General features: G+C 43.7%; 6 protein-coding genes across 6 annotated transcripts; 3 read left to right on the forward strand and 3 right to left on the reverse strand.

The window, feature by feature from the left end:
- Positions 1–2: 2 nt before the first annotated feature.
- On the reverse strand, positions 3–1,068 carry LAJ45_05466 (uncharacterized protein; the record flags this gene model as incomplete). The annotated part of the gene is made up of 3 exons (XM_046115037.1): positions 3–667; positions 769–930; positions 1,011–1,068. The coding sequence occupies 3 exons, from the start codon at positions 1,066–1,068 to the stop codon at positions 3–5; spliced, it is 885 nt and encodes a 294-aa protein (XP_045971559.1).
- A 1,388-nt stretch (positions 1,069–2,456) lies between these two features.
- On the forward strand, positions 2,457–4,888 carry LAJ45_05467 (uncharacterized protein; the record flags this gene model as incomplete). The annotated part of the gene is made up of 7 exons (XM_046115038.1): positions 2,457–2,899; positions 2,947–2,972; positions 3,028–3,423; positions 3,492–4,008; positions 4,068–4,392; positions 4,448–4,732; positions 4,796–4,888. 7 exons carry the CDS (start codon positions 2,457–2,459, stop codon positions 4,886–4,888), a joined length of 2,085 nt encoding a protein of 694 aa, XP_045971560.1.
- A 5,601-nt stretch (positions 4,889–10,489) lies between these two features.
- LAJ45_05468 (uncharacterized protein) lies at positions 10,490–14,008 on the reverse strand (the record flags this gene model as incomplete). Its single annotated transcript, XM_046115039.1, has 8 exons — positions 10,490–11,089; positions 11,141–11,347; positions 11,404–12,593; positions 12,643–12,696; positions 12,772–12,854; positions 12,911–13,379; positions 13,433–13,715; positions 13,775–14,008. The coding sequence occupies 8 exons, from the start codon at positions 14,006–14,008 to the stop codon at positions 10,490–10,492; spliced, it is 3,120 nt and encodes a 1,039-aa protein (XP_045971561.1).
- A 4,343-nt stretch (positions 14,009–18,351) lies between these two features.
- On the forward strand, positions 18,352–19,009 carry LAJ45_05469 (uncharacterized protein; the record flags this gene model as incomplete). The annotated part of the gene is made up of 4 exons (XM_046115040.1): positions 18,352–18,381; positions 18,440–18,446; positions 18,608–18,650; positions 18,808–19,009. 4 exons carry the CDS (start codon positions 18,352–18,354, stop codon positions 19,007–19,009), a joined length of 282 nt encoding a protein of 93 aa, XP_045971562.1.
- Positions 19,010–22,676: 3,667 nt separating this feature from the next.
- On the reverse strand, positions 22,677–24,287 carry LAJ45_05470 (uncharacterized protein; the record flags this gene model as incomplete). The annotated part of the gene is made up of 4 exons (XM_046115041.1): positions 22,677–22,842; positions 22,913–23,810; positions 23,874–24,158; positions 24,248–24,287. 4 exons carry the CDS (start codon positions 24,285–24,287, stop codon positions 22,677–22,679), a joined length of 1,389 nt encoding a protein of 462 aa, XP_045971563.1.
- Positions 24,288–24,523: 236 nt separating this feature from the next.
- Positions 24,524–25,199, forward strand: LAJ45_05471 (uncharacterized protein; the record flags this gene model as incomplete). Its single annotated transcript, XM_046115042.1, has 3 exons — positions 24,524–24,792; positions 24,896–25,058; positions 25,120–25,143. 3 exons carry the CDS (start codon positions 24,524–24,526, stop codon positions 25,141–25,143), a joined length of 456 nt encoding a protein of 151 aa, XP_045971564.1.
- Positions 25,200–25,904: the final 705 nt, after the last annotated feature.

Genomic DNA, 25,904 nt, shown 5'->3' on the forward strand with positions numbered 1-25,904 from the left:
CTTTAGGATCGTTCCAACCCAGAGCGAAGTATTCCAACATGTACACTGTATCCTGATGTAGACCTCAAAGAAGGGATTAGATGGTCATCGGGGATGCGGTATGTGTGGAATGCTTTTTGAAATGTTTCAAGCCAATTTTCGAAGACTTCTGGTGATCGGAGCTCTTGAGCGACTATTGTTACTGCCGGGGCTATATTCGATTCTGTATTGCTTCGAGATAGAGAGCATGCGTCTATGCAGGTCTCTACAAAGGGCTTGATGAGAGCTTCGTTATATATGGTATCGCAGGCTATTACAGCAGAAAATAAGGTACCAGCTTGCAGAGCTGGATGGTATCGAATATCATCAGTCTCCCAGTCTAAAGAAATTGTTGATATGTTCGGTATATGGCCAGTTGTCTTTGTAACTTTGCCCCGCCGTTTTGATGGTGACTTTATTGTTTCTGGCAAATTCTCACCCAAATTCTTTTGAGCAAGCTTCATAACGTATTCCTGGTCGCTGTGGTAATATTTTCCAACCCGTGTGCCTAGCGTCAGTGCAAGGACGGCTGCTGAACCACCCCCGAGTTCTAAAACCGATGATGATGTCGTAAGGACTCCATGGGCAAAGAGGATATTATGTTTGTCACATATCCATTCCGCAAATATGGGGGTGATCTTCCATAGGACTATAGGCAAAATATTATCAGCAGCCCTGGATATAAAATTCAACGTTAACCAAGGGTTTGGTCCTGGGCGTTGATTCCAAGGCTAACCCGCACAAGCATACCAGCACCTGTTGTACCTCCTCGACGAGTGGAAGATAAGAGTGTTGGGGACTGATAAATTGTCAGGTCTTGGCCAGCAGCGGTCACAGATATTGAAGAAGCACTGCTGTCCAGAAAGCCAAGGTTTCTTGAAGATGGAACTGTTGAAAAGAGGAGAATGGACTCTGGCGCCGAGACCTCGAATGTCAGCACCAGTATTAGTTCAACCAACAGATAATGGGTTAGGGGAATTTGTCGGGGCAACCTTCATAGACATTCACAACCTCTTCACCGAGGAGCGACAGGAATGATTCAACAGTCATGTGGGCGAGGAATCTCAGCCTTTTCAATTCAGTTGGTGGGGTGTCGAAGGGGACTCTGGGGAACCTTGTGGACCAGGATGGTGGGGTTTTTACTTTAGCGTATGGTTAGTCGACGATCGCGAGATGGCTGCCGAGTCTGTGGCTTTTCTGAAAACGTCTGTGCCAAAACATACTCTAGAGTATCAACTGGCCCCAGGGCTAGCATGTTCACAATTATCACCCAAATTGCTTTTTCCTGTATTACACACCGATAGCAAACCTCAACATCTGCTCTCTCTCTAGCAAGTGATAATTGTAGCTAATTACTCAATATTGTAAAGACTGTGTTTAATTGATTCGCCCGGCAACCCATGTTTGTTGTGTTCTACTCTATATGCAACGGGTACGGGTGTATCGGTATCCGTATCATAGCAAAAGTCCCCGAAAGCCTACAAAACCGATTCCAACTGCACATACAAGTATTCTCAAAAACAAAGTTCCCATGATACCACTAATACGAGTAACTACAAGGGGCTGTGTGTGTGAATGCGGAGTAGCCAAGAAACCTGGCTTCTTGGTACGGATACTACCGTCATACAGGGAGATTCCTAGAGACTCGAGCTTTCAATCATGGAATGGAATATTGACATACATGTACTCTACCTACATGTACCTACATGTATAAGGGTCTAAGGTTCACAGGTTCCGAGGTTCAGGTGCCAGGCTGTGCTACCTAGGTTCGTACTAGAGTTGATGATTATTACACCCCGAAAAGTGTTGGGAACGAACGAACTTGACCTATCCTCACTTCAATTATGACTTGTAGCTGAGTGTGTGGGTATCGTGCGACTGCCGAGAAATATGATCTCGACAAAGGAAACAGACAAGTGTGTGTAATTTTACGCAACCAGTGCAAAGCAAAGGAAATTACACTCCTACCTACTGGACACCTACGGTCTTCTACGTATCTACCTACATGTACCTACTGCACTGGTAATACCAGCCAGGGCTAATGGCATCTGATACCGAAGTAGGCTGGCTTTCTCCGTTTCTACTGGGATACGGTCAAAGGGCACCAATCACGCTATTTGAAAGAGCGACGTCTAGGAAGCCGAAGGTTGCTCGCTGTATGCGTGGCCAGTTGCCACAAGCAATGCACTCTTGCTTTTAGTACTGGTGCAGTCTCGCCTAAGTGCTGCCAACCCCCTTCACTTACATAAAGCATCAGCATCCCCACCGTAAACCAAGAGACCTTCCAGTATCCCACGACCTCATCTCTTACTCACTCACTCGCAGTAATTGAAGTCATTCAAGTAGTTTTGTCCCCTTTTTGACGAAGACTACTTCCTACCTCTGTCTTTAACTACCAATACTATACTTTTGCTTCACGCGTCATAGGTGTTGTCGTCATGGCCAGTCAAAAGAAACAGGTCTTGCAACCGTGCATCTCCAAAAAACCTCCCTTCAACGTCCAAGTCCCCAATGTTACTCCAAAGGAAGGCGAGGGCATTCCTCGTCGTCATCCTGGTTCCATCAACGGTTTGAGAAACCGAATGGAAGAGGACATTAGGACCACTTACGACATCGTCAAGCGTGGAGCCGCAAAGTTTGGAGATGCACAGGCCCTCGGCACCCGAAAGCTCATCAAACTTCATGAGGAGCAGAAAATGGTCAAGAAAATGGTCGATGGGGTTGAACAAGAGGTTCCGAAGAAATGGCTTTATTACGAAATGAGCGAGTACTCGTACATCTCGTTCAACCAGTATTTGGCTCGTGTGAACACAATTGGTTCTGGGCTCAGGGCTCTTGGCCTTGAAAAGGAAGATCGTGTTCAAATCTTCGCTGCTACTAGGTAGGGTGACCGCTCTTTCGGGGAAATTTATGCTTACTGGAATATAGCATAAACTGGCTTGGAATTTCACATGGTTAGTGTTTTCTTTTTAAACTTTACTCAATAATCTTGCTGAGATGTAAATATAGGTGCCGCTTCCCAGTCAATGCCAATCGTCACTGCATATGATACCCTTGGCCAATCTGGACTCACCCACTCGCTTGTACAAACCGAGTCAAAAGCCATATTTCTTGACCCCCACCTCTTGCCTCAGCTTATGAATCCGCTAAAAGAGGCGACGGAAATCCGTTACGTGATTTACAACAGCGAAGGCGCCGTCGAACAGGATCATATTGACGCGTTGAAATCTAAGTTCGAGAAGCTTAGAATTCTAAGCTTTGATGAGCTTTTCAAGCTTGGAGAGGAAAACCCCGTCGAGCCAAACCCTGCTGGACCAGAAGATCTCTGCGGTATCATGTACACGTCTGGATCTACCGGTACCCCCAAGGGTGTACCACTTCTCCACAAGAATGTCATCGCTGCAGGTACAGTACTTATCAATCCGAGAAACTATTGCAGATCACGCAAGATTAATATTGAAACTTTTTTCTAGTTACTGGTGTAACGGTGATAGTTGGTCCTTATATCGGCCCCGGCGATTTCCTTCTCACCTTCCTTCCCTTAGCTCATATTCTCGAATACGTTTTTGAAAATGCCTGTCTTTTCTGGGGAGGAACAATGGGTTATGGAAGTCCTAAAACCCTTTCCGATAGATCCATGCGTAATTGTAAGGGTGATATTACCGAATTCCGCCCTACTATCCTCGTTGGAGTTCCTGCTGTATGGGAAACGGTTAAGAAAGGTATTGTTGACAAGGTGTCACTTCTGCCACCTCTGAGCCAGAGGCTTTTCTGGGGAGCTATGTCACTCAAAAATTTCATGCTACAATCCGGAATTCCCGGAGCAGGCGTGTTGGACTCACTTATCTTTAAAAAGATTAGAGAGGCGACAGGTGGAAGATTAAGGGTAACTATGAGTGGAGGAGGACCAATCGCTCCAGAGACTCAGCACTTCATCAGTATGACCATTGCTCCTATGATCATTGGTTATGGGTTGACCGAAACCTCTGCGTAAGTTTTCCTTTCCAGGAGCTACTCTTCTCACTTTTCTGACTGTCATCATATTATAGCATGGGTGCCCTCATGGATCCTTGCGAATGGAACACTAAAAGTCTTGGGACTGTGCCTGCGAGCATTGAGATAAAGCTTGTCGACTTTGCAGACGCCGGATATTTCACCTCAAACAAACCCGAACAGGGTGAGATTTGGATTCGTGGAGATGCAGTTGCTTCCCACTACTTCAAGAATGAAGAGGAGACACAGGCAGCCTATGAAGATGGGTGGTTCAAGACTGGAGATATTGGTGAATGGGATGCAAATGGTCACTTGAGGATCATTGACCGTAAGAAGAACTTAGTCAAGACCATTAACGGCGAATATATCGCTTTGGAAAAGGTAATCAAGCCACTGACAAGCATGAACTGTGGCAAAACTCTGACCTTATCTTTAGCTTGAGTCTCTTTACCGTGCCTCCGCGGTTGTAGCTAATATCTGCGTTTATGCGGATGTAACGAAGACAAAGCCCGTTGCGATCATCGTTCCAGTCGAAGCTACTCTTAAGAAGATTGCAGCCGATAATGGCATTGAGGGAGACCTTGAAACCCTCGTGCACAACCCCAAACTAAACAGTATCATACTTAAGGAGCTCATCGCATCGGGTAGGAAGGGAGGCCTTGCAGGTGCTGAGTTAATTCAAGGTGTTGTTATGTCCGATGAAGAATGGACCCCACAGAACGTAAGTCTTTCCACTTCCTGAAAATAATAAGGGCATGTCGTTAATGTCGTTGTGAATGGATAGCAATTGGTCACTAGTGCCCAGAAACTTAACCGCAGAGGGATTCTTGAAAAGTACAAAAAGGAGATTGATCACGCCTATAGTACTAATTCATGAGTTATTTGGGGGCTTAAGTACCTTTAATTTCATTAATTATTTCAGTCGTTTTCTTGGGGTTTGGATGTAAACCTGTCGTGGATGGATGATTTATTCCTTCATGATTTAATGCTTTTTATTTTATTTCTGTAGTTTGTTATTCATGCAATTTGTATCTTGCAGGGAGATGAGCCTGAATATCCGAGTGCTATGATTTGAATTTGATGAGGACGATGAAAGGGATGGGGGTAGGTAGTTAATTTTTTACCATTTTTACTATATGAAATTTATATGTTGTGCAATGGTTGCGACTGGTTGATGCTCAAACTCGGTTTGAGCTAAGGCTAGACGCCTTCCCTGGCCATTAGGATTTCGGACACCCTCCTTGGTCTGACAATAGTCTCGTAACCGACCCCTGTACGTCTTCTCCAACCATCATTGACTGTCCGAGGGAGGTGTCCGAGACTCCGAGTGGCTACGCAGGAAAAACTCTATTGAATACCAAGATCATGGCATATCACTCGTCTCAATCACACTGCCTAGACAGTATCGGGCGTCCTTGGCATTAGAGAGATTACCGGGTTATCTTATTATAATTATTAAACCTTATACTCTACATACATAGACTTATTAACAAACAGCTATATCTAGATCAGATCAGCATTGGTGACAGGTGGTTATTCGTCTAGAGTAACGTAGCGCTAGGTATATGCGTAGTAAAGCATAAACACATACAAGCAATGATTAACAACAGCTCCTTTACTTCACTCGGCATATTCTTAATTTTGAACCTGTTATGTGTTCATATGCCCTCTTTCTTCCCCGCGCCGTCGTTGCTTGCGGGTGTTGCGTGCACGCGTTGTAGAACACAATTACTTTAATTTATACGCTCAATCCCAAGACTTATGAGAATTTCGACTACTTATTAAACTATCAAATCGTAACTATAAAATCTACCTACAAACAATCTACAAATTTTCGTCCGCACTTCAGGCCTAAATCGATAGAGGGTTTTAGCTATGTAGGTACCAATAGGAAGCGCATGAGTTTCTGTCCAAATTGTGTAGCTAAAACCTCTAATAGCTAAGTTTCGGTCCCTCTCATAATTTCGCCCAACAACTATTCACAAAGAGATCGCCAACAAAATACTGGCCCCCATAATTATCACCGTCACATCATAATAGTCCACGCAATTGCATGTGCCATATCCTTCTTGCTCATCCGCGATGATATCGTACCGACGGCCCATGTAGATTGAAAATGCACTGACACCACGTAATGGCGTAGTCAAACTGAGGGCTGCCTAGTTACTGTTGAAACTCTTGGGACCCCACACTGTGGAGGTTATTGCTGGGGGTATATTGAACACGGCGCTTTGGAGCGGCGGTTAGTTTGGTTGTGATGAAGACGGAAGTGATACATACCCATGGCTAGTGTTAAGACATACACTCACTATGTAAAAATATCGACCATTTTCTTGAACAACGCCCGATGCAAGAACGGCCAGTCCAGCCGTCATAACGAGTGAACAAATCACTAAAACACTAATCTTAGAGCGTATCCTATACCTAGGAGACCTCTTAAGTGTTGCTTCTTTGAAAGGTGTAGGAATAGCGATATGACCATTGAAATACGCTGCAGCGAGGCGAGTGATTGTTGCGCTAAGATGCAAGATAGAGGCTTGATATGCGGCATTTAAGGAATTGGTACTCAAGTTGGTGCGATACGTTGTTTATAATAGTGTTCCTAACTATAAAGAAGTTAATACATTTTTTTTTGTTTAATTCATTAATTGCATGCAACCTTACAGTTATGGCAATTAGAAGTTAATACATGGTTAGGGTTAGTTTTCAAGGATCAAGGCATAATGGACACTTGCATTATTTGTAAATGTCTGCGCTGGGCCCATACTGAGGAAGATTGCAAGTGAAAATATCCGGGCATTCCTGTCGTTGAGAAAGACACGAGTGCTGGGACCTATCCAATTTCATGGGCTCATTTTCCCGAACGTTATTGCTGTTAGTTGATCCATATGATGTTTGCTGCTGATTAGAATTGACAGCGTCGTTTTGAATTACGTCTATCGCATCTGTGTCCAATAGGCCTTCCTCCGCCTCCTCACCATCCCCTACACCCTTTTTACTCCTCCATTCCGATAAAGTCAGCAGTCCAGCTCCTCCCAATATGGAAACGGTGCCAAGAAATTACCCAGCGCGAGAAGTAAACTTTCCGTCGTTAGCTGTTGATCCTCATCCTTCCTAAAAACCCTAGCAGCGACCTGAACCTGCCAGATAGGGCTCATTCCAAAGAGCAATACAGTCAATCCCAAGGCGCTTTGCACAGACCGTATATTTCCCACCATAGTCGTTAATCCTGATATCTGCGGTGCCACAAAACCTGTGCCAACAAAGACAAATGCCAGCATCATGAACGTAAAGTGCAGGCGGTTTATAAACACGTAAACCGCGAGGAAATATCTAGATATAAATGAGATTAAGGATAAGACTGATACAGCTCTAGGACTGCTATAGCTTTCGGTATACTGTGACAGGGACATCAGGAAAAGGACTGGGATGTGTGTGCCGACTTCGCTGGCAAGGGATATGAAGTTGTGAATAGCCAAGTTTGTCTTGAAGGAGAGGTGAGAATAGGCAGAAGAGCGATGTGCTCCCAGAACTTAGACTGGTACTAAAGCCCCTTCCAATATTACAAGCCTTATTAGTAGAAATTGGTACTAACCATAATGTGACGCTTATGATTAACCTAGTAGCCCTTACTAATTTACTCATTATAACAAATGAAAACCAAACCACTAGATCAGACACTGGTATGCTTTTTCTCGATGAGTATGTACAAGATACTCCGGGGGTCACCTATATAAATACTTGGGGTGTCGAATTACATCGCGTCCTTTGCTACAAAGTTGGTATGTACTTAAAATTAACACCGAACATGGGGGATGTAGTATATTTCTTGGCATACGTCATGACTCGTGGCTTTGTAGGGGCCAATAATACCCTGCCCCACAAATACCGTAAAAATTAGGAATGACTACATGTACGCAGCCCCCACCCCCAACAATTACAAGTAGTTACCACGGTGGAATATTAGACTGCCAAACTTGAAACCGTGATCATCTCAAAATTTAATCTTTCGGCTCTAGTCATCAAGTCCGTGGTACAGTCAAAGTAACAGTTTACTGTCGTTCACCTCACAGGTATTGACAGATACATATATATACGTACCGTGGCCATTGTCCTTCGTTAATTTAAATTGGACGGTCTTATCCTCACCTCCAGAGTATAGTAATGAGTTGGTAGGTGGTAATTATAGGGATCTATAATATCAGAATATCTTCGGGAGGCTACCTGTACTGTAAAATAGAACATAGTTCCTGTTCTCAACGGACTTTGAAGATTTAGAAAGTGTGTGCTTGAAAGTGGCCCTTGTCCCTCGAAACCTCCGATGGAAATTCTCCCTCCTCACATAAGAGTCAAGGTTACTTTACTTGATTGCAATGATGTGTGATTTTGCTAGTATGAAAATTAGGAGGTAAGTATATGATGTATGTAAAAGAACTGTTGAACTACTTATATATTCGCCGGATCTATTATGATCAAATAGTCTCGGGACCTAGCTGCATATCAGCTGTAATTAATTTCTTCTGCTTCTGCCAGAATATGATACACTATCCCAACGTTCGTTGTTGGAACAATTTATATGTAGAGCTTACGGAGGATCGAGTGAGACATATCAAGATGGACTACTCGCGACAGGCCTGAAGTACCCGAAAATGCAGCTGCAAGGTTTTGGTGTATTTTTTGACTTCTACTCCAATGGTAATTGCAGATTACCTTACCGTCGAAACGCATACAATTTTGAGCCCTATTCAGTCGGCTTATCCAGAACGTAGGCTCACAATAGCCTTATGAATCCAATAAGGTTCAAATAAGTATTATTTAAGCATGTTTTAAGGATGAAATAAGGCTTAAAAAAGGGTTTTTGTACTGATAAATCTACTTTGGGGTCGGAACGGGTATTTCTATAAGGCTGATTAGAGGCTTAAATAAGGTTTATATTGGGCTTATTCGGGATTAAGACCTTATTGCCGACTCAGTTCCCTCCAACCCTATCTTTTTTAAGACCTTAATAAGACGAAGCCTTATGATACGCGATAAGGCTTAATTTGACATTATATACATCGATGGCCGCCTACCTGCCCCGCCCCCCCCCCCCCCCCCCGCAGGCCTACCCGCCTACCTACCTACCTGCCTACCTGCCTGCCTGCCTGCCTGCCTGCCTGCCTGCCCGCCTGTCTGCTCACCTACCTACCTGCTCGCCTACCTGCCTATCGTCCTAATTCGCTGAATTGGGTATATTTGGTGCTCGATTTGGTGCTGTATTTGGTAATGCTTTGGTGCAATTAGTCGAGTATTTGGGCGTCGATTTGGGCGTCGATTTGGTGCTCTATTTGATGCTCGATTTGGTGCTGTATTTGGTGCTGTATTTGGCGCTGGATTCGCTGCTGCTGGATTAATCGTCGTTCAATTCGCTGATTAGAACCTACTTCGATGATAACCCTGATACTGAGGGAGCTTGAGAGGGGGGGGGGGGGTGGGCGGTGGTGGTAGATGGTACGGAGGTGGTGGAGGTGATAGAGATGGTGGAGGTGATGGAGATGAGTAGGCGCAGACGGCTTGATATTTGCTGTGCCTAACCCTAACCCACGAAACCTTATGAATTTGCATAATTCTTAGTGGCCGACGGTCACACTTATGCCCAAAACAGGCCAAATTTGGGCTTATTTGAGACTTAAGGTTTAAACAAAGCTTTTCGTCTGCCTATCAGCCTTATAAAAATACCCGTTCCGACCCTAATGTATTGTGAGCCTACGTCCTGGATAAGCCGACTGAATAAGGCTCAAAATTGTATGCGTTTCGACAGTAAGGTAGGGCGTGCATTTTCGGGTACTTGTTACCTCCTGCGAGTACATACATACATGGACTGTTCTATAGTAAGCTGCATCCTTAAAAGCTTAGTTAATGACGAGATTTTTTTTCATTTTTTTTTATTTATTAACTGCATGTAACCTTACAGTTATGGCAATGGATGACGAGTGATTCATTGTGATTCCATCCGATACTTGAAACTTTCCTGGCCCGTATAGGAAACGATATATATCATTTAGAAAGGGTAGTAATAATGATTAGTCAGGTAAGGTCTAGCTAAGACAATAATAAGCAGCACATCCTTGGCGAATTTATAGAAAGATATGATCGTATACTAGTTAATAGCTACACTCATAACTACATGTAGTCATCGTCCAAAGTCTCTGAGGTTTTTATCCTAAGAGTCAGCTGATCGAGATTCGAGACGCTCACTCAAGTGCCTAACGAAATTCGTGTGTATGTGTGCTTAAGTATAAAGTATGGCTATTGCTAAAACAGATATATAGTTTACGACAAATTTTGACATAGGTGCGTAGCTACATACAGTGCAGGTTGAGTGGAGATTGAACAAAACGATTTGATAAGAATTGAAGAAATTGTTGCTTGTTTTTAGAAGAGAAAGTAAAAGATAGACAGTTGTTGAAACTTAGTCCGTAGTCATTGGTATTGCCCTCTAGACCACATCACTCACGGATGTGCTATTGTCCCTTGTGAACATCTCACGTCCCAATTCATCTTCAGGGTTTTTAGCTTTGTCGCCATATCTTCTGAAATAAACTCGTTTGCAGAGTTTCCACGCTTCCACACCCATGAAAAACAAGAAAGACTCAACAAAGATTATGCCCCATTCCCAGGTGATTGGGGCATGCTTGAAGACCACGGTATTCAGGAAAGGGACATAGATGATCGGGAAGACTGTGATGAAACCCGCCATAATACTCCAAAAAAGGAATGGATTGCGCCAGGCATGACGAGCCCATAAGGACCAGATATGGGCGGGCTTTGGTTCCATGCGGAAGAAACTGCGGCGCATGTGGACCATCTCCCATGCCAAGAACAATGCAAACCATGTGAGACAAGTGAAAGTGGTGCTTCGAGCCCTAAATACGAGCATGCATTCGTCGGAAATATGATTGTTGCAATTATGCCCGAGATTGCCGTCACCAAAACCGAAAACCACGATCGAGAAAGATGCAAGACAAAGGGCTGCCATCCAGCAACCATAGACCAACATGTCAATGAGCACTTCCTTAGTAAAGATACCGACCTTGCGCTATGAGATTGTTAGTATTTAATACTAGGAAGAGTTTCTGTAGATACACACATTGTGGGGCGGTCTGGTCATGATATCATCCGAAGCTATCTCCATTCCTAGGCCCATGGCAGGAAAGCCGCTGGTGATCATGATGATCCACAAGATCTCGACTGGAGCAAGTGGAAAAACCGACAGTCCAGAGCTATCTTTGAAAGCAAGCCCGATAAGAAGAGTACATGCTTGAGCAATGTTTTCTGCCAAAAGATGCAAGACAAACTACAGCACGGTCAGTCACTGGTCCTTGAATGACATTATAAAAATCTCAGTCTTACCTTTTTGATGTTGTCGAACATACGTCTACCCTCCTCGATAGAGTTGAGAATAGATGCAAAATTATCATCCGTGAGAACAATATCCGAAGCATCCTTTGCGACATCGCTTCCAGCCATACCCATGCCGATACCAACATCGGCACGTTTAAGTGCAGGGGAATCATTGACACCATCACCTGTCATCGCAACAAACTTATTCCGTCTATGTAAGGCGTCAACCATTCGGACCTTTGTCTGCGGCGCACAACGAGCAATAACCAACGGCAAAACAGGAAGCCTGTCGATTTCTTCGTCTGAGAGCTTATCGAAATGTGATGCAGTCATAACCATGGCTGATATAACATCTTGCGCCAATAGATGGACATTCGCTGGAATAATTCCCACTTGCATTGCAATAGCCCTAGCAGTTTGTGGGTGGTCTCCCGTGACCATATGAACATTAATTCCAGCACGATGGCATTGCTTAACAGCACCGGCAGTCTCCACACGAGGTGGGTCATAGAGACCGATAAGTCCAAGGAGTGTCATTCCCCTCTCAACATCCTGACGCGGGAGTTGGCCCATATCATTTGATTTAGTCTTCCATGACCTGTGTGCTAATGCGAGAACACGAAGACCTTGCGAGGCTAGAGCCTCCATGTTTCTAAGCACCCTTTGCTGCACCTCAGAATCAAGAGGAATGATTTCGTTGGCGAGTTGGATGGTGGTACAGGCTTCGAGAACCCGCTCCACTGCGCCCTTCATAAAGGCCCACTCCGCGTATCCGTTGTCGAGATTACCACTGTAGTTCCTGAATATAACGGTCATGCGTTTGACGTCGGAGTCGAATGGGTATTCAGATATTTGAGTCCACGAAGGCGCATCGCCACTTGTGAACTTACGGCGACCATAGTCGAATCGACTAGAAAAGACCTGGATAGCAATCTCGGTGGGGTCTCCACGAGCGCCCCATTCCTGTGTCTCCTCATTACGAGTAACTGTTGCAAGATTGCAGAATGTTGCCACATTCAAGTACTGCTTTAGAAAGCTCCTGTTGATAAACTCTGAAGCGGGTTTAAACGGTGATACATTCTTTTTCTCTGTGGCGTCCCCTTGACTCTTAAAGGTATCATATGGAGTAGTCTCCGTAAATGATATTTCGGCGGAGGTACAATCGATTGGATTGGTAGATTCGCCAACCGTATATGTTCCTTAAAATCTTTAGAGGTCTATACAAGTTATACTCGAGCGCTAACATACCCTCTGCGATAACCCAAGCCTTCTTCACAACCATTTTCCCTTGTGTCAAGGTACCTGTTTTATCAGAGCAAATGTTGGTTACAGCACCAAGTGCCTCCAACGAATCAAGCTTGCGGACAATAACGTTACGTTGGACCATGATCTTGGTACCCACAGCCATGGTAATAGTAAGTACTACAACCAAACTAGCGGGTATCATAGACAATCCAGTGCTGTCAAACAATTAGCTAAATTGTTGTAGAATCCCGGCGCATGAAGAGAAACTCACGCAACAGCATATAGAATAACCTCTTGTGAACTGCTAAAGCTGTTCGCAGCAAGGCAAATAAGAGCGAAGACTACTGCGATGCCAAACAAAAAGATTGCCAGCCAACTGAGCTTCCTCTGTAAAGGCGTTCCAACGGATGTGCCGAGGAAACCACCAACAAAGTCCAAAACAGTCCAGAGACCAGCCATTATATAGGCACCCCAGGTAGCATGACCACTCTCATCGCGCGAAACACTGCGTATCTTGCTGTCATTGCCACGTAGAGACTCGGCAATCTTCCCAATTTCAGTGTTCATACCAGTACTAACAACAATAGCTCTCGCACGCCCTTTGGAGACTGTGGAACTAGAGTATGCCATATTGATACGATCACCAACACCAGCATCATCTTCGAGTTTGAAAGACGCACCAGCATTCTTTGCTACCGGGAGAGACTCTCCAGTAAGGAGAGCTTCATCTGTTTCAAAGTCTAAAGTACAACTTAGCCAAACTTTCACTAAGAGGAGGAAAACTCAAACATACTCATTGCTTCAAAAAGCCTCAAATCAGCAGGAATTGTGTCGCCCATTTTGGCCTCAACAATATCGCCGGGAACGAGGTCAAGAGATCTTATAGTCTTCAACTGGCCTGCACGAATAACCGTAGCTGTTGGAGAAGAGAGAGACCGCAATGAATCCATTGTTTTCTCTGCACTATACTCCTGAAAGAAGCCGACAATGATGTTTATAAAAACCACCGCGGTAATGACACCAGCTTCGATCCAAGATTTAATCGCAAATGAGACAGCCATGGCCATGATTAAAATCTACAGTCTTGTTAGAAACAGTTATTGCCGAGTGCATATCGAATCTAGATTAAAGTTACCAAAACCATGGCATTGAATATCTGTCCCATGAGAATCTTGAATGCGCTGACACCACCACCGGCTTCGAGCTCATTGAGCCCATACTTTGTTATTCGGCGCTGTGCTTCCTCTTCAGATAATCCATTGTCTGTATCTGTTGCAAGCTGTTGTACAATTTCTTCTGCTGTGAGGAGGTAGGCTGGAGAGGAGAGGACAAGGTGTTCTGGAGAAGACTGCTGCTGCTGCTGAAACATGGGTCCTTCACGACTTCGGGGGTGAATATTTTTGGCATCATCTTGCATACGCAAATTGTGATGACCGTGTGTAGAAATGGTTGTAGTTAAAAAGAAATTAAATGCAAAATGGGTGCTCTAGTTGATTTTGTAGTCAATTTGAGTATCAAGTAGAGCCTGCAAAACTGGAGAACTTGTAGAGGAGGGATGCTTGAAGAGTGTATGGTATGTAGTGGACGGAAAGCAGGCGGGCCGATGGGGGTTATATAAGAAGCAGCTGTGCACCTACATATACCTACATACATGTACCCTCTTGCTTTTTCCTTAAAAAAAAAAAGAGCTTCTAGCTGATAACTGCACGACTATCAAATTCCCCCCGAATGACGCTTTGAAGGGTCAGGATTGGCTGGTGCCCGGCCGGCAATACATTTTTCTTGCCAAGGGAGTTAATTGCCATCTTATTTCAGGGATTCAAGCTTGGCGATGCACGGCAACTACATGCCAAGTAGAGCTACATCTTAACAGGCGACCTCGGCGACGCTACAGTCTAAAAGCAGCCGCAGAGATATGTACTCGTAGCTTTATAGCGTTTCCGAACACGACCAATATTGCATGACATACAAAAAGGTGGATTTGGCGCTTTTTCGTATGTCATGCAATATTGGTCGTGTTCGGAAACGCTATAAAGCTACGGGTATGTAAGTAGAGTACCACAGTATTTGAGAAAATTCGTTGCGCTGCAGCAGGGGTCTTCTCTACTCGCACCGCAAGATTTGGAGCGTTGCACCCGGGCGTTAGAGAAGATCCTGGTATGTAAAAAGCACCAATTTTTGCTCGAACTGTGGCGAATCCTTCAGTTTTTGGTGAGAGAAACTTACCAGGATCTTATTTAACACCTGGGTGCAACGCTCCAACTTTTGCGGTACTTTCATGACGTTTGTAAAAGGAACCGTTATTGCATACCATACTAAATTGTGGACTTGGCGCGTATTTGTATGGTATGCAATAGTGGTTCCTTTTACAAACGTCACGAAAATACGAGTACCAAGTCTTGCATCTTGATGTCCAAATACTGCCTCTGGTTGGCTCTTGCCCCTGCTGCAGCGCAACGAATTTTCTCAAATACTCTATCCCTTGGACGCGTGAGACATTTGGAGAATCTCTCTCATGCATTAGCGTGCCCTACCTAGGAAACGATTTACTATAATAAAGCAGCAACTTGCGAAGTTTTTGGCATCTCTGAGTATTCCGAAGACCAATAAATGCAGCAAACTGCTTACCCGGACGTTTTCTCAGCCAAATTCTAGGTCACATGACTGCCAATTCCCGCTAATGCATGAGAGAGATTCTCCAAATGTCTCACGCGTCCAAGGGATAAGCTACCTCTGCAGCGGTACTGCTTGGAAGTCAAGCAGGGTGACGTTCAGGCCGATATCTAGAAAATTGATTGGCTGAAACCCAGTATTCGTCATTGCCCCAGGCTCGTCGTTGCTCCAAAAGCGATTCTGTGAAGTACATGTATATAAATACATGTAGTACTGAAAAGCGGTCATAAATGGTAGATACATGTAGCTTGCTAGACCCATAGCCGAGAGCACTCTAAATCCATACCTATATACGTACTATGTAAATAGTTAGAGTACTTCTACATCTCGCGGACATTAGGGGCGCCAGGCACGCGCTCGCTCGGGAGAGCTATTAGAATGATCAGATTTAATTTTACCCACTGACTCCCAACCCTAATGGAACTTTCTAGCAGATACTGAAATCAATTATCACTAGGTATTCGCCTGATTATTAAAATCTAAAGGCATGTGATTGTGATACTGTTTCAGAGTATGTACTCGTATACCGCCAAAACTCGAAAAATTGGCTATCTCCGGCCAGGGATTATCGCTCGAGTGATTGGTTGAATGGCATCGATTTGCATCAGAAGTTTCCCACACAAGTAATTTTGATCTCTGGAAGCTAGCCAATTTTTCGAGTTATGGCGGTACCAGGGTAAGAACCAAAAAATGCAAGTGACGGAAACAGTAATGATTTGTATGAGAGATCACCGCCACCCCATACAAATAATCCTTGCCCTGAGCAACTGGTTCTTTTCGTGGTAAACGAGTACATGTAGTCATATAAACTTAAGTGCTTTCGCGATCGGAAGCCACTCGAACCAAATCTTGTCGAATCAAGATTCTAATTTGGCTATTTGGAATATCTTTGGAGATTCGGGCTGTGAATGATCATGATTCCTAATTTCACTGCAGAATATTACATTCTGAATTAAATTCTCTTCTTTTTTTTGGCAATTGGTCCACGAAAACATGATTTTTACTCGTCCTACATGTAATTATCCCATCCGAGGTACTTGAAACTGCACATTTTCAAAACGTGCCCTTATGTAGTATGATGGCTAACTGGATTTGGTCAAATCGTAACAGCTATTTTTAATAGTATCATTAACATTGGGAAGGCTGAATACTCATCAATAATTGAGCACAAGAATACTATAAACCGGAGTAGTAGGTTATATATACATATGCTCCAGAATATTCCCTTGCTGTAATTCAGAATAGCCGACCGGCACCTGGACGGATACTCCCGTCTCAGGATGATGGCCAGTACTCTACCATGATTTTGGTGTATGCAATAGTGGCCCAGTTTAAAACATCTCAAAAAATTGGTAGAGTTATATGTAGGTTACACAATTAGTTATATCGTAACGGGCCCGAATACCGACGGGTCGCGGGGGAAATCAGTGGACATGGTACTACACGTGACTAAACGATTGGGTTGCAACGTACGTTATATATGATCTTGGCCCAACCCGTTCGTAAAGCCTGCTGAACGCCATCTTGAACGACCTTTGACCCAACAACCCATTCAAAATTACGATTATCATGGCGCTTCAGCTAGCATGGATTGGATTGGGTAACATGGGACGGGTAAGCTCTCCAGTTAACTACAGTCGCAAAAGATTGAAACGATCGGAGTTATCCCTTGGCCTGGTGAGACATGCAGATTCGGGACCCTCCAAACTAGGCAGGTTTAGACTGTGGCCCAGTGACGTTGCCATGGGATTATCAGATGGCTGAGCTCGGCGCCACGAAGGCAAAGGCACTGGGCCACAGTCTAAACCTGCCTAGTTTGGAGGGTCCCGAATCTGCATGTCTCACCAGGCCAAGGGATAAAGCACTCTACACGTAGATGGCTTCCCTAGCCACCCGAACACCCCTCACCCGAACAGTCAACGTCAAAAAGAAAGGATCTTCGTTGCAACCGGTGTGTGTACCAATCATACTCAACTATTCGGGTGAGGGGGTGTTCGGGTTGTCTGATGCTATCATGGGAGGTAGACGCCTTCCCGGGCCATTCGAACACCCCCCTCACTCGAACAGTTGATGCTTATTGGTGGAGAAGCCCAATTCAAGAGGTACAGAAACCGGTTACAGCGCAGATATTTTCTTTTTTAAGTTAACTGTTCGAGTGAGGGGGGTGTTCGAGTGGCCCGGGAAGGCGTCTATTCTTTCTACTTTTGGCTTTGGGGGCAAATGTTGAAAGTTGACGTAAAGATTTATAGAAAAGTTGAGAGTGATCAACTCCAGTTACCTTGATTTGCGCGTACTATCAAAATTGATAGTCGCTCCGGCTGACGTTATTGTAATTGTGATTTTAAATTGAGTTCTGTGTTTTGCCATTGACATTCAGTAGACTTGTTTCGTTCTGCCGGCGCCTGGATGGGATCAATATACATGTATCTTGATCTGAAGTAAAAGGATGGATGTTGGAATAAATACATACATGTATATATAGTTGGTCAGATCTATTGATCTTCATATGATCATATTCGCTGATGTATAGAGGCAACACGTACGCGTATGTAGCTACTACAAATCATAAAACAACATTCTAGTGGTAATGCCGAAAATCCTACATACATGTATTTAATCTTAATCAACATTTGGCGGAACCTACAAAGTACTAGTAAAGACGCAAAGTCCTCAGGCCACGTGTAGGCCGTTTTCTAGAAATAGTGAGAGGACTAGGGTTGAGACTCACGGGACCCAGGGACTTTGCGTCTTTGCTAGTATGTACCGCAGTAATTCTTCTCAGCGGACGGTTACACAAACGTCAAAGTTGCCTTTTACAGCGCGTATGGGGGAAGGGCGTTCTCTAGACAAATGACCAGAACAAGTACTTTCAACGTCAATGTGAGTGTCCACTAAAGCAAATTACTACAATATATAAAAACACATAACTACATTCATTAGCAATACGGCCATAAGGCGTAGTCGAGAGTAGACCAAGCTCAGATAAGTGATATATGACAGCTGGAATTGTCGATCGATCGATAGCGCTATCTACTTTGGATGCTCGCACACCGCGGTACTTGGCTACATGTAATGAAGGGATCTATTTTCTACATTGAAGGGGCATTTACTAACTGTGTTTGTGTAGAATCTGCGTCCGATATATGTGGTACATGTAGTACTAGGGGGTCCATCTACCTCGCGAGCTGTTACTTTTGATATCCCCAGTTGGCTGCCAGTTCGAACGTTCCTCTAGATCTGCCAGCTTCATTCCCGCCGTCATCATCATGATTAACTTGTGTCCGCACCCTTATAGGTATTGGGAGAGCAACATGCTCATGCAGGTTTAAAAGCCACATGTAAGTTTTAGCTTTTTTTGTAAGTAGAGTATATCACTTTACCGTTAAGTAATCTCAGTGATGTTTGATTATAATATACTTCATAAGATCAATCACAAAACGCGGATACTCTATTAGTTAGCCAATTAAATAATCTAATATATTCTGACCGAACCAGGAAGACGTTCACCCAGAAAGATGCCGATATCTTGTCGGGCCCGGATGAGGTATATCCCATGCAGAAAGATGTCGAACTAGTATTTTTCTGGATTGGATGGCTTGCTCTATCGGTCAGAACACATCAAGAACGGCAAGCGCGGTTAGATAACGAGGCTACATGTAGTCAAGATCCAAAATTCAAATACCTTAGAACAGCTTGAATTATATATATATATATGGAACTCGAGGCCCTTAATCCTATTCTCAAATCGAGCTATATATAGGTCTATATGGTTTCTAGATCCACAGATGTGAACTACAAATAATAGTATACTAATTTACTTATAGCTAGGGTCTATAGCTATAGACATGAGTCTAGGAACTCCTTGCGTACAAGAGCTAGAGGCGCTACAAAAAATTACAAAGGATCATTATATATATATGTATATACATGTATATTTATATGTGTATACATGTATACAGTGTACAGTGCACTATATAAAAAAGTTAAAATCGATATATAATATTTTCGTTGCCTTTAGTCCGAGTATCCATAACTAGATGCAATATAGTCATACTTCGGATCGCATCATATCACCTGTAGAATTATCGGCGCCACTAGTAGTAGCCTAGCTTACGCGTACGATCCATACTAGAATACTGTTATAAAGTCTATCTTGAATCAAAGTTCATGATTCGGCGGTTAGCTAGCCGGTCAACTCCATGCAGGCTATTAACTAGCCATATCTCTCTAGTAGCTCTATATGTTACTAGTAAGGAGCGGCCTCCGGCCGCATATAAAATTAAACACTAGTTCGAGGAATCTCCGATATCAAAAAAAAGTACTTATGTAAAGATCCAGAAACACACAGCTCTATTTCAGTGTTTGAATTTAACATACAGCTCTATATATGCAACGGCCCGAAACAAATCGATCCCTCGCACGCAGCCGGGGCCCCTCCTCTCCCGCGTGAAGTGTTAGTTTCGGAAAAGGTCGAGAAGAACTATTGATGGAAAGTAAGAAAATTATAACACTGGTCAGAGGGGCTATTATATATATATATCATGATCACGACAGAACTCATGGTTTGATGACTTAGGAAAGCATATATGTCGTCTCCCTTAATGCGCCCAATTCTTTGTCTATCGGCAGCTGTAGCCCACCGGAGATGGGAGGTAACTAACCAGCCAATAGAAACCTTTCGTGATGATAGAGATATATACCTAACTATTCTATTTAGATAGGTACTTCAACTCACCTTAATACTTCGAGCGTTTCAATTGCTATAGCGCGCGAGAAGCTATACATATAACTACATATCATATATATATATAGGGAGTGACCGGTCATGTGTCGAGGACTTCGGAGGGCCAAAAACGCCACCGTCAGCCCGGGTGTTAACTCTGTTTTGATGGTAGGAATTCCAGTTTCTGCGGATCATAGATGAGTTGATTATCTACATTAAGGGTGATCATAATACTTCAAAATCCCGAGTTGGGGTTGGAGTTGGGAAGACTTTTAGTGCGGTCTGATAAAACACATTAGGTAAAGGCTAACTTTGAAAAGCTTAACTTGCGCTAAAAAGCCCAACTGGCTCTTTTGCAAGTTGGAGAGAGTTCAACCTGTGTTGAAGTCCTTTTAGTGCCGCACTATATATACTAAAATTGGCTGTAACCTTCCTATGTGAGGGCCGTCTAAACCTCAACTTTCTCAGAAGATTTCGAAGGGTGCTCAAAGTTTGTTCAAAAGTCCAACTCAGTTCGTCAGTCTAATTGGAGGAGAGTTTTCCCAACTCCAACTCGGGACTTTGAACTTTAATCACCCCTATTTAGAAAAGCCCGAAGTTTATACTTATCCCTGCCCATAGCTCCAGTCGGTACTCAAATGTAATCATTGGAGTGAAAATGCCTAGGATGTTTATTACGTAATAAACTAGTACCAAGATTTTCTCTTGAACTATAGAAAACCGAGTGATCATTCATGATTATAGCTAATAGCTACATGGATCTCCGCTTCTTTTTTTTTTTTTGTTTAATGCATTAATTGTATGCAACCTTACACATGGATCTCCGCGGTCCCGTGTGCATATGCGTAGGTTTTACCTGTTAAATATTTAAATAATAAATATAACCAAAGGTTTAGTATCCTTGAGCTTGATCTGCACGGTAGCCGATTAATTAGTGTTGAGAGAATTGATACTAATAACATCTTGTTCTCGATCTACTTTCTTTACAGTACTAGTACCTCTGTGTTTTAGGGGTTCAAGATGTAGTTCTTTCAAAACCCTAAGTAAGGGTCTAGTATTTCAAAGTAAAGCAGGCACAACCCATCATGCCAGCAATTGTATTACTAGTATGTACACGTGTTTGCTACCTGAGCCTTAATTACATCATGTAGATACAGTGACAGAAACATGGATAAAACGACTACCGCAGTCATTGGCAATGCCGTACCACTGCGTACCACTGCCGTATACTTCGTTGAAATACGAAGATAAAGCGGCACATTCTCACAATACCGTACTGATGCGGTATCAGATTTACCCCCATTTCTGATACTGTAGATATACAAATGTTACAGTTATAAAAGCGTCAGATTTTTGATCGCACATGTATCATGGTAAACACTAAAAAATAGTTTATCAAGAATTATCTCCCAAATATATGAGGCTTATATAATTATGAGATATTTGAGTCGTAGAGGGAAGACCTTACGGTTGCTCATGGGCATGAAATCTAGACAACTAGATTTGTACTATATAGCTGCTAATAATATTAAATACTACTAAGAAGGCAGGCCCAAAAGAACCGCAGGAGCTGGGTAAATTCAGAGATCAAAGTGGCCGGCCGTGGAGCTGTATTTTAGAGAACCTCTTTTTATATAAAATCGTTAGAATCTCCCAGCCTGAATTGCCTCTCACTAGTAGTATGCTGTCTCCCATTAATTTTCTCTTGATGAGAGGGATATCGACATGGAATTATGTACTTGACTCTATGTTGTACCAGCTGCAACCTCCTTGCTTAGATAATTGTTTTCTGCATGTAATAATTATATACGTATTTACCCACCACCGACGCGTACGGTATCATATATATCAACCTTTTATACACTGGCCATGGCCGCTCAGGTCTAAAGAACTACAATATCTCTCCACTTCCCGGTGCTGTACCGGGGGTCAACCATAAATACCGAGAATCTGATAAGATAAACACACCTATTTCACAGCAAGATTCCCTTATCAGATTCTTCGTATTTACCCTCAACGCCCGGTACACTTTAATCTTCTGTAGCCCATCTAGGGTCACGTTACCATCTATTCTAAGGTGACTACAGTACCGTGCTTATTTATGCCCCGCCCCACAACATTCATGTATTCCAACCAACTAACGAGTTCGTACTGGTATCCACCGTTAAAGAAAAATGAAAACAATATGTAGTACGGGGTTAACGAAAAATGGTAATGATCACGACGACGACGACGATGATGTAAGAAGAGAAACACCAAGGGGGAACTTGGAACAGAATTCATGATCAAAGTACATATATATACTTAACTTGAAATAGGCCTAGGCCTAACTGGTTAGGATTAAACACGGCAGAAATAAATTCAAGTAAAACCAGTTACACAATATTAGGAAACGAACGAAAAGGGAAGGAGAAATCGACAAGGAGCACAACACACCGGCCGGCTACTTAACCCCGATAGATGTAAGAATACAAAAAATTAAACCGAAATGAAACGAAACACGAATGATAAATAGCAAAATTCGAAATAGCCCCCCACCAATAACGTCCGACATAATTCTCTCCTAGCACATAAACGAAAAAGCCAAACTTTTATAGATATATAGATGTAAATATAGAATAAAAAAAGATCCACCCTTCCGTCAACACAATGGGACTTTTAGGCCATAGGGCCGAAAGTTCAAACCAATGAAAACGTAGCCAAAAGCAATATAGTGATAGAGTTCCCGAAACATGCAGAAAGATACAGTAGGGCGATGATACAAACTGACCGATATCACTCGGACATTGACTGCAGCGAGCTTTCTTCTAATGAATATTTCAGCTGTCTCTAGTGTATTTGGGGTCTGTCTCTTCAGGGCCAGAATTTGATGCGTACTGGAGCATGTCCATATTGATTGTTCGCAAACTCCATGCGAAGACTGCCACCTGACGTATACTATCCATGAAATCTCCTGCCGGAGGGCCTCCAGGTACAGGAGAGAGCTGTGTTGGTGGGACAAGAGGAGCATGAGCCCATGGCGACGCAAAAACTCCATGATACAGCGGTGGATGATGCGGCGCAGGGATGGTGGGCCGAGCTTTCCGAAGAACAACTACCAACCCATCTGAGGTACACGAAATCACTGCTTCAACCTCCACCACTGGTTCGGGTGATTGTGACATACTGGACTGAGAGGTAGAATTGCCACTCAGGTATGCCCCGTCTTCTTCATCGTCCTCCCCTTGTTCCTCGTCACTTATCATATCTGTGTCCTGGTCTTTCATCACACTCTTCATCGTATCGTTCCTATCCGCCCAATTCCGAACAGCTGCTGGACGAGATCCCTCGGCATGGAGGAATCCTGTACCTGGGTGGTTCCTACTACCATTCTGGGGACGTCGCTGTTCTGCTGCTGCTGCTGCTGCCGCCGTTACCGCCGGTGCCTGTCTAGGATCCCTCCACTGAAACCTCAAGTATGCAATTGAATCGTTTTCCTTCGCCCTTTCGAGGGCATCTACGGCTTCTTGAAGGCAGTTCTCCTGGATACATTCGTAAAAACTTTTTCCGATCGCCTCATCCGGGGGGAAATTGAGTATATCACCAAGAGCATGTGTTGCGTATAAAATTGTCAAGGTCCGCGTAAACCGATTAAGGATTAGTGCTGCTCGCGGTTCATGGTGTCCTTCAGGTGCGGAATTGAATTTCGTGGACAGATGCGTGAGCATATGATACCTTGGGTCTCTTTGTGACGACGAGAAAACGCGGCGGATAAGAGGGGCAGTAAGTGCTCGATCTATTAAACGGAACGGATATTAAAGATATATATCTTTTAAAGAACTGATTCCAGAAGACAAACCTAGGCTTTTATTACTGCGTGTGTATAAACTCGTTGATGCTACGATGACCGAATATACGACAGTAAAAACACATTCACAAGTAACGTAATCGCCCGTGATGCTTTTCAGCTTGCAATATGACAAAACTGCAGCTTTGTCCAAATTTACACCCCGCCCATGAACAGAGCGAGCAAAGGGCATTTCATCTGGGTGAAAGTATTCGAAGCAAGACCTGCCTACTATATCTCGTGGATTGTATCCAAGAACTTCGGTGATTGAGTCAGAGGCGAAAAGAAGCCTGGCATCTTTGTATGTGACTTTTTGTCAGTAAAAATGTTGTTTCATAAGAGCGCCAACTAAGGCCTATACTAGCAGAAGAGATGGCGCGCATTACCGGCCGACAGGTCATGCATGGTAATAAAAGTGATATCCATTATGACTAAGGAACCTTTTAGTCAATTGTGAAAAAGAGCGTCCAGTCCAGGAATACAGGAAGCCGTGGGCAAACAAAGTAACCCAAGTTCGAAATTTGATAAGGCCTTTCCGTAGATCGTGAAAAGAAAAAAGGAAGGGGGAAAAAGGACACGTCCGAGTTTGATAAGAACCAGAAGCCTGTGCTGCCTTTATAAATGTAGAAATGGGTTGTATACGGTTTGGATTGAAATACGAGATGGCCAGGGCAATGACCGCACCAACCTACTTGCAGAAGAGCAATAGCAACGGCAGGCGAATTAAATCAAATGCTGAAAGTGTGGGGGACTCCGGAACGGACAATTACAGGGGATTGACCGTTTTGCGTATCACAAAGTTGGCGGGGGAGAAGGGTAAAATGGCAAAGCGTTCGACCTCTCGACCAGCAGCGGAAACTATGGGCTCTATAGCTGCACCACTTGCGCAGAGGAATTGGCCAAAAAGAGCTCAAAAGTGTGCCGAGTACAGGTATAATATTTGAACGACAACCGGTTGGTGATTTGCCGAGGCGAGATTTGTTCTTTCTCCCTTCGAGTACCCTATCATATCATTATACTTAGCCGTGAGGCAGACTTAAAAGCAGGATCACACACTACGACAAGGACGTCGATAGGGAAATGAAGGGGAATGGGAAGAAGGGGATGTATGTACGTGAGGAGAATAAGGAGGCAATTAGGGGTGGCGTCGAGCGAACCTCAGAGCAACAGCACCAGATGAGCAGCTGGCAACCTTTCGTACGTATCCTCCCAAAGAGGATCACGAAAGATGATATATATGCCAATAAAATTAATCAAGTACGACGGGGATAGTTCGAAATAACACTTTTTGTAATTGCTGGTCGCCCATTCACAAGAAATAGAAATGGCAATAGCTAGCGCCTATACTGACATTGAATCCGCGTCACTTTGATTTGTAGAAAGATCAGGGAGAGTACACAATCAACACCATTAATCGAAATAAGATTCAGGAAAACAATCATATGGTTCTGTTGGCCTGCAGTGGCCATAACCAACTTTGGATGGTAGCGGGGGGCAAAATACATATGTGACAGCTAATGGGTTACCCTACCCTTTGTGATAGATCAAGATGCTGGTCGCCGTTGCCTGTCTTTTAATTTTGCCTCAGGCTCTTTTTATTTTAAGTCATGACAGCCGTTTTTTGTTGGCTTTAAGCTGTTGCGGGCGGGACATTGCATCCGCGCTCAACAGCGCATGTACAGCCAAGAACTACTCTAAGACTTTTATCACTATTATCGGCCCCAACCCGTCGACTTGACAGCTTGGTAGGTATCATTAATGCGAAGTTGTTTCCTCCTGCACAACATTCTCTAGATACCTCTTTTTTTTTTTTTTTTTTGGCGGGCGGGCGGGCGGGGCTTGATGTTTTTGGAGAGACCACCCCCTGCATGGCAATAATATAGGTATCAATTTCTGAGAGTAGGTATGCATATGGCACCGGCTGAACTTCAGTACTCAGCATTGAATATCATTTTTTTGATACATGGAGAACCAGAGGAACATCTGCTACATGATAGCATGTATGATGTGCGCGTGCACTAAGCAATATTCGATCCCGAGAGA

Source organism: Morchella importuna, assembly GCF_003444635.1.
Source record: "Morchella importuna strain M04M26 chromosome Unknown Morimp01GS015, whole genome shotgun sequence".
Lineage (NCBI taxonomy): Eukaryota > Fungi > Ascomycota > Pezizomycetes > Pezizales > Morchellaceae > Morchella > Morchella importuna.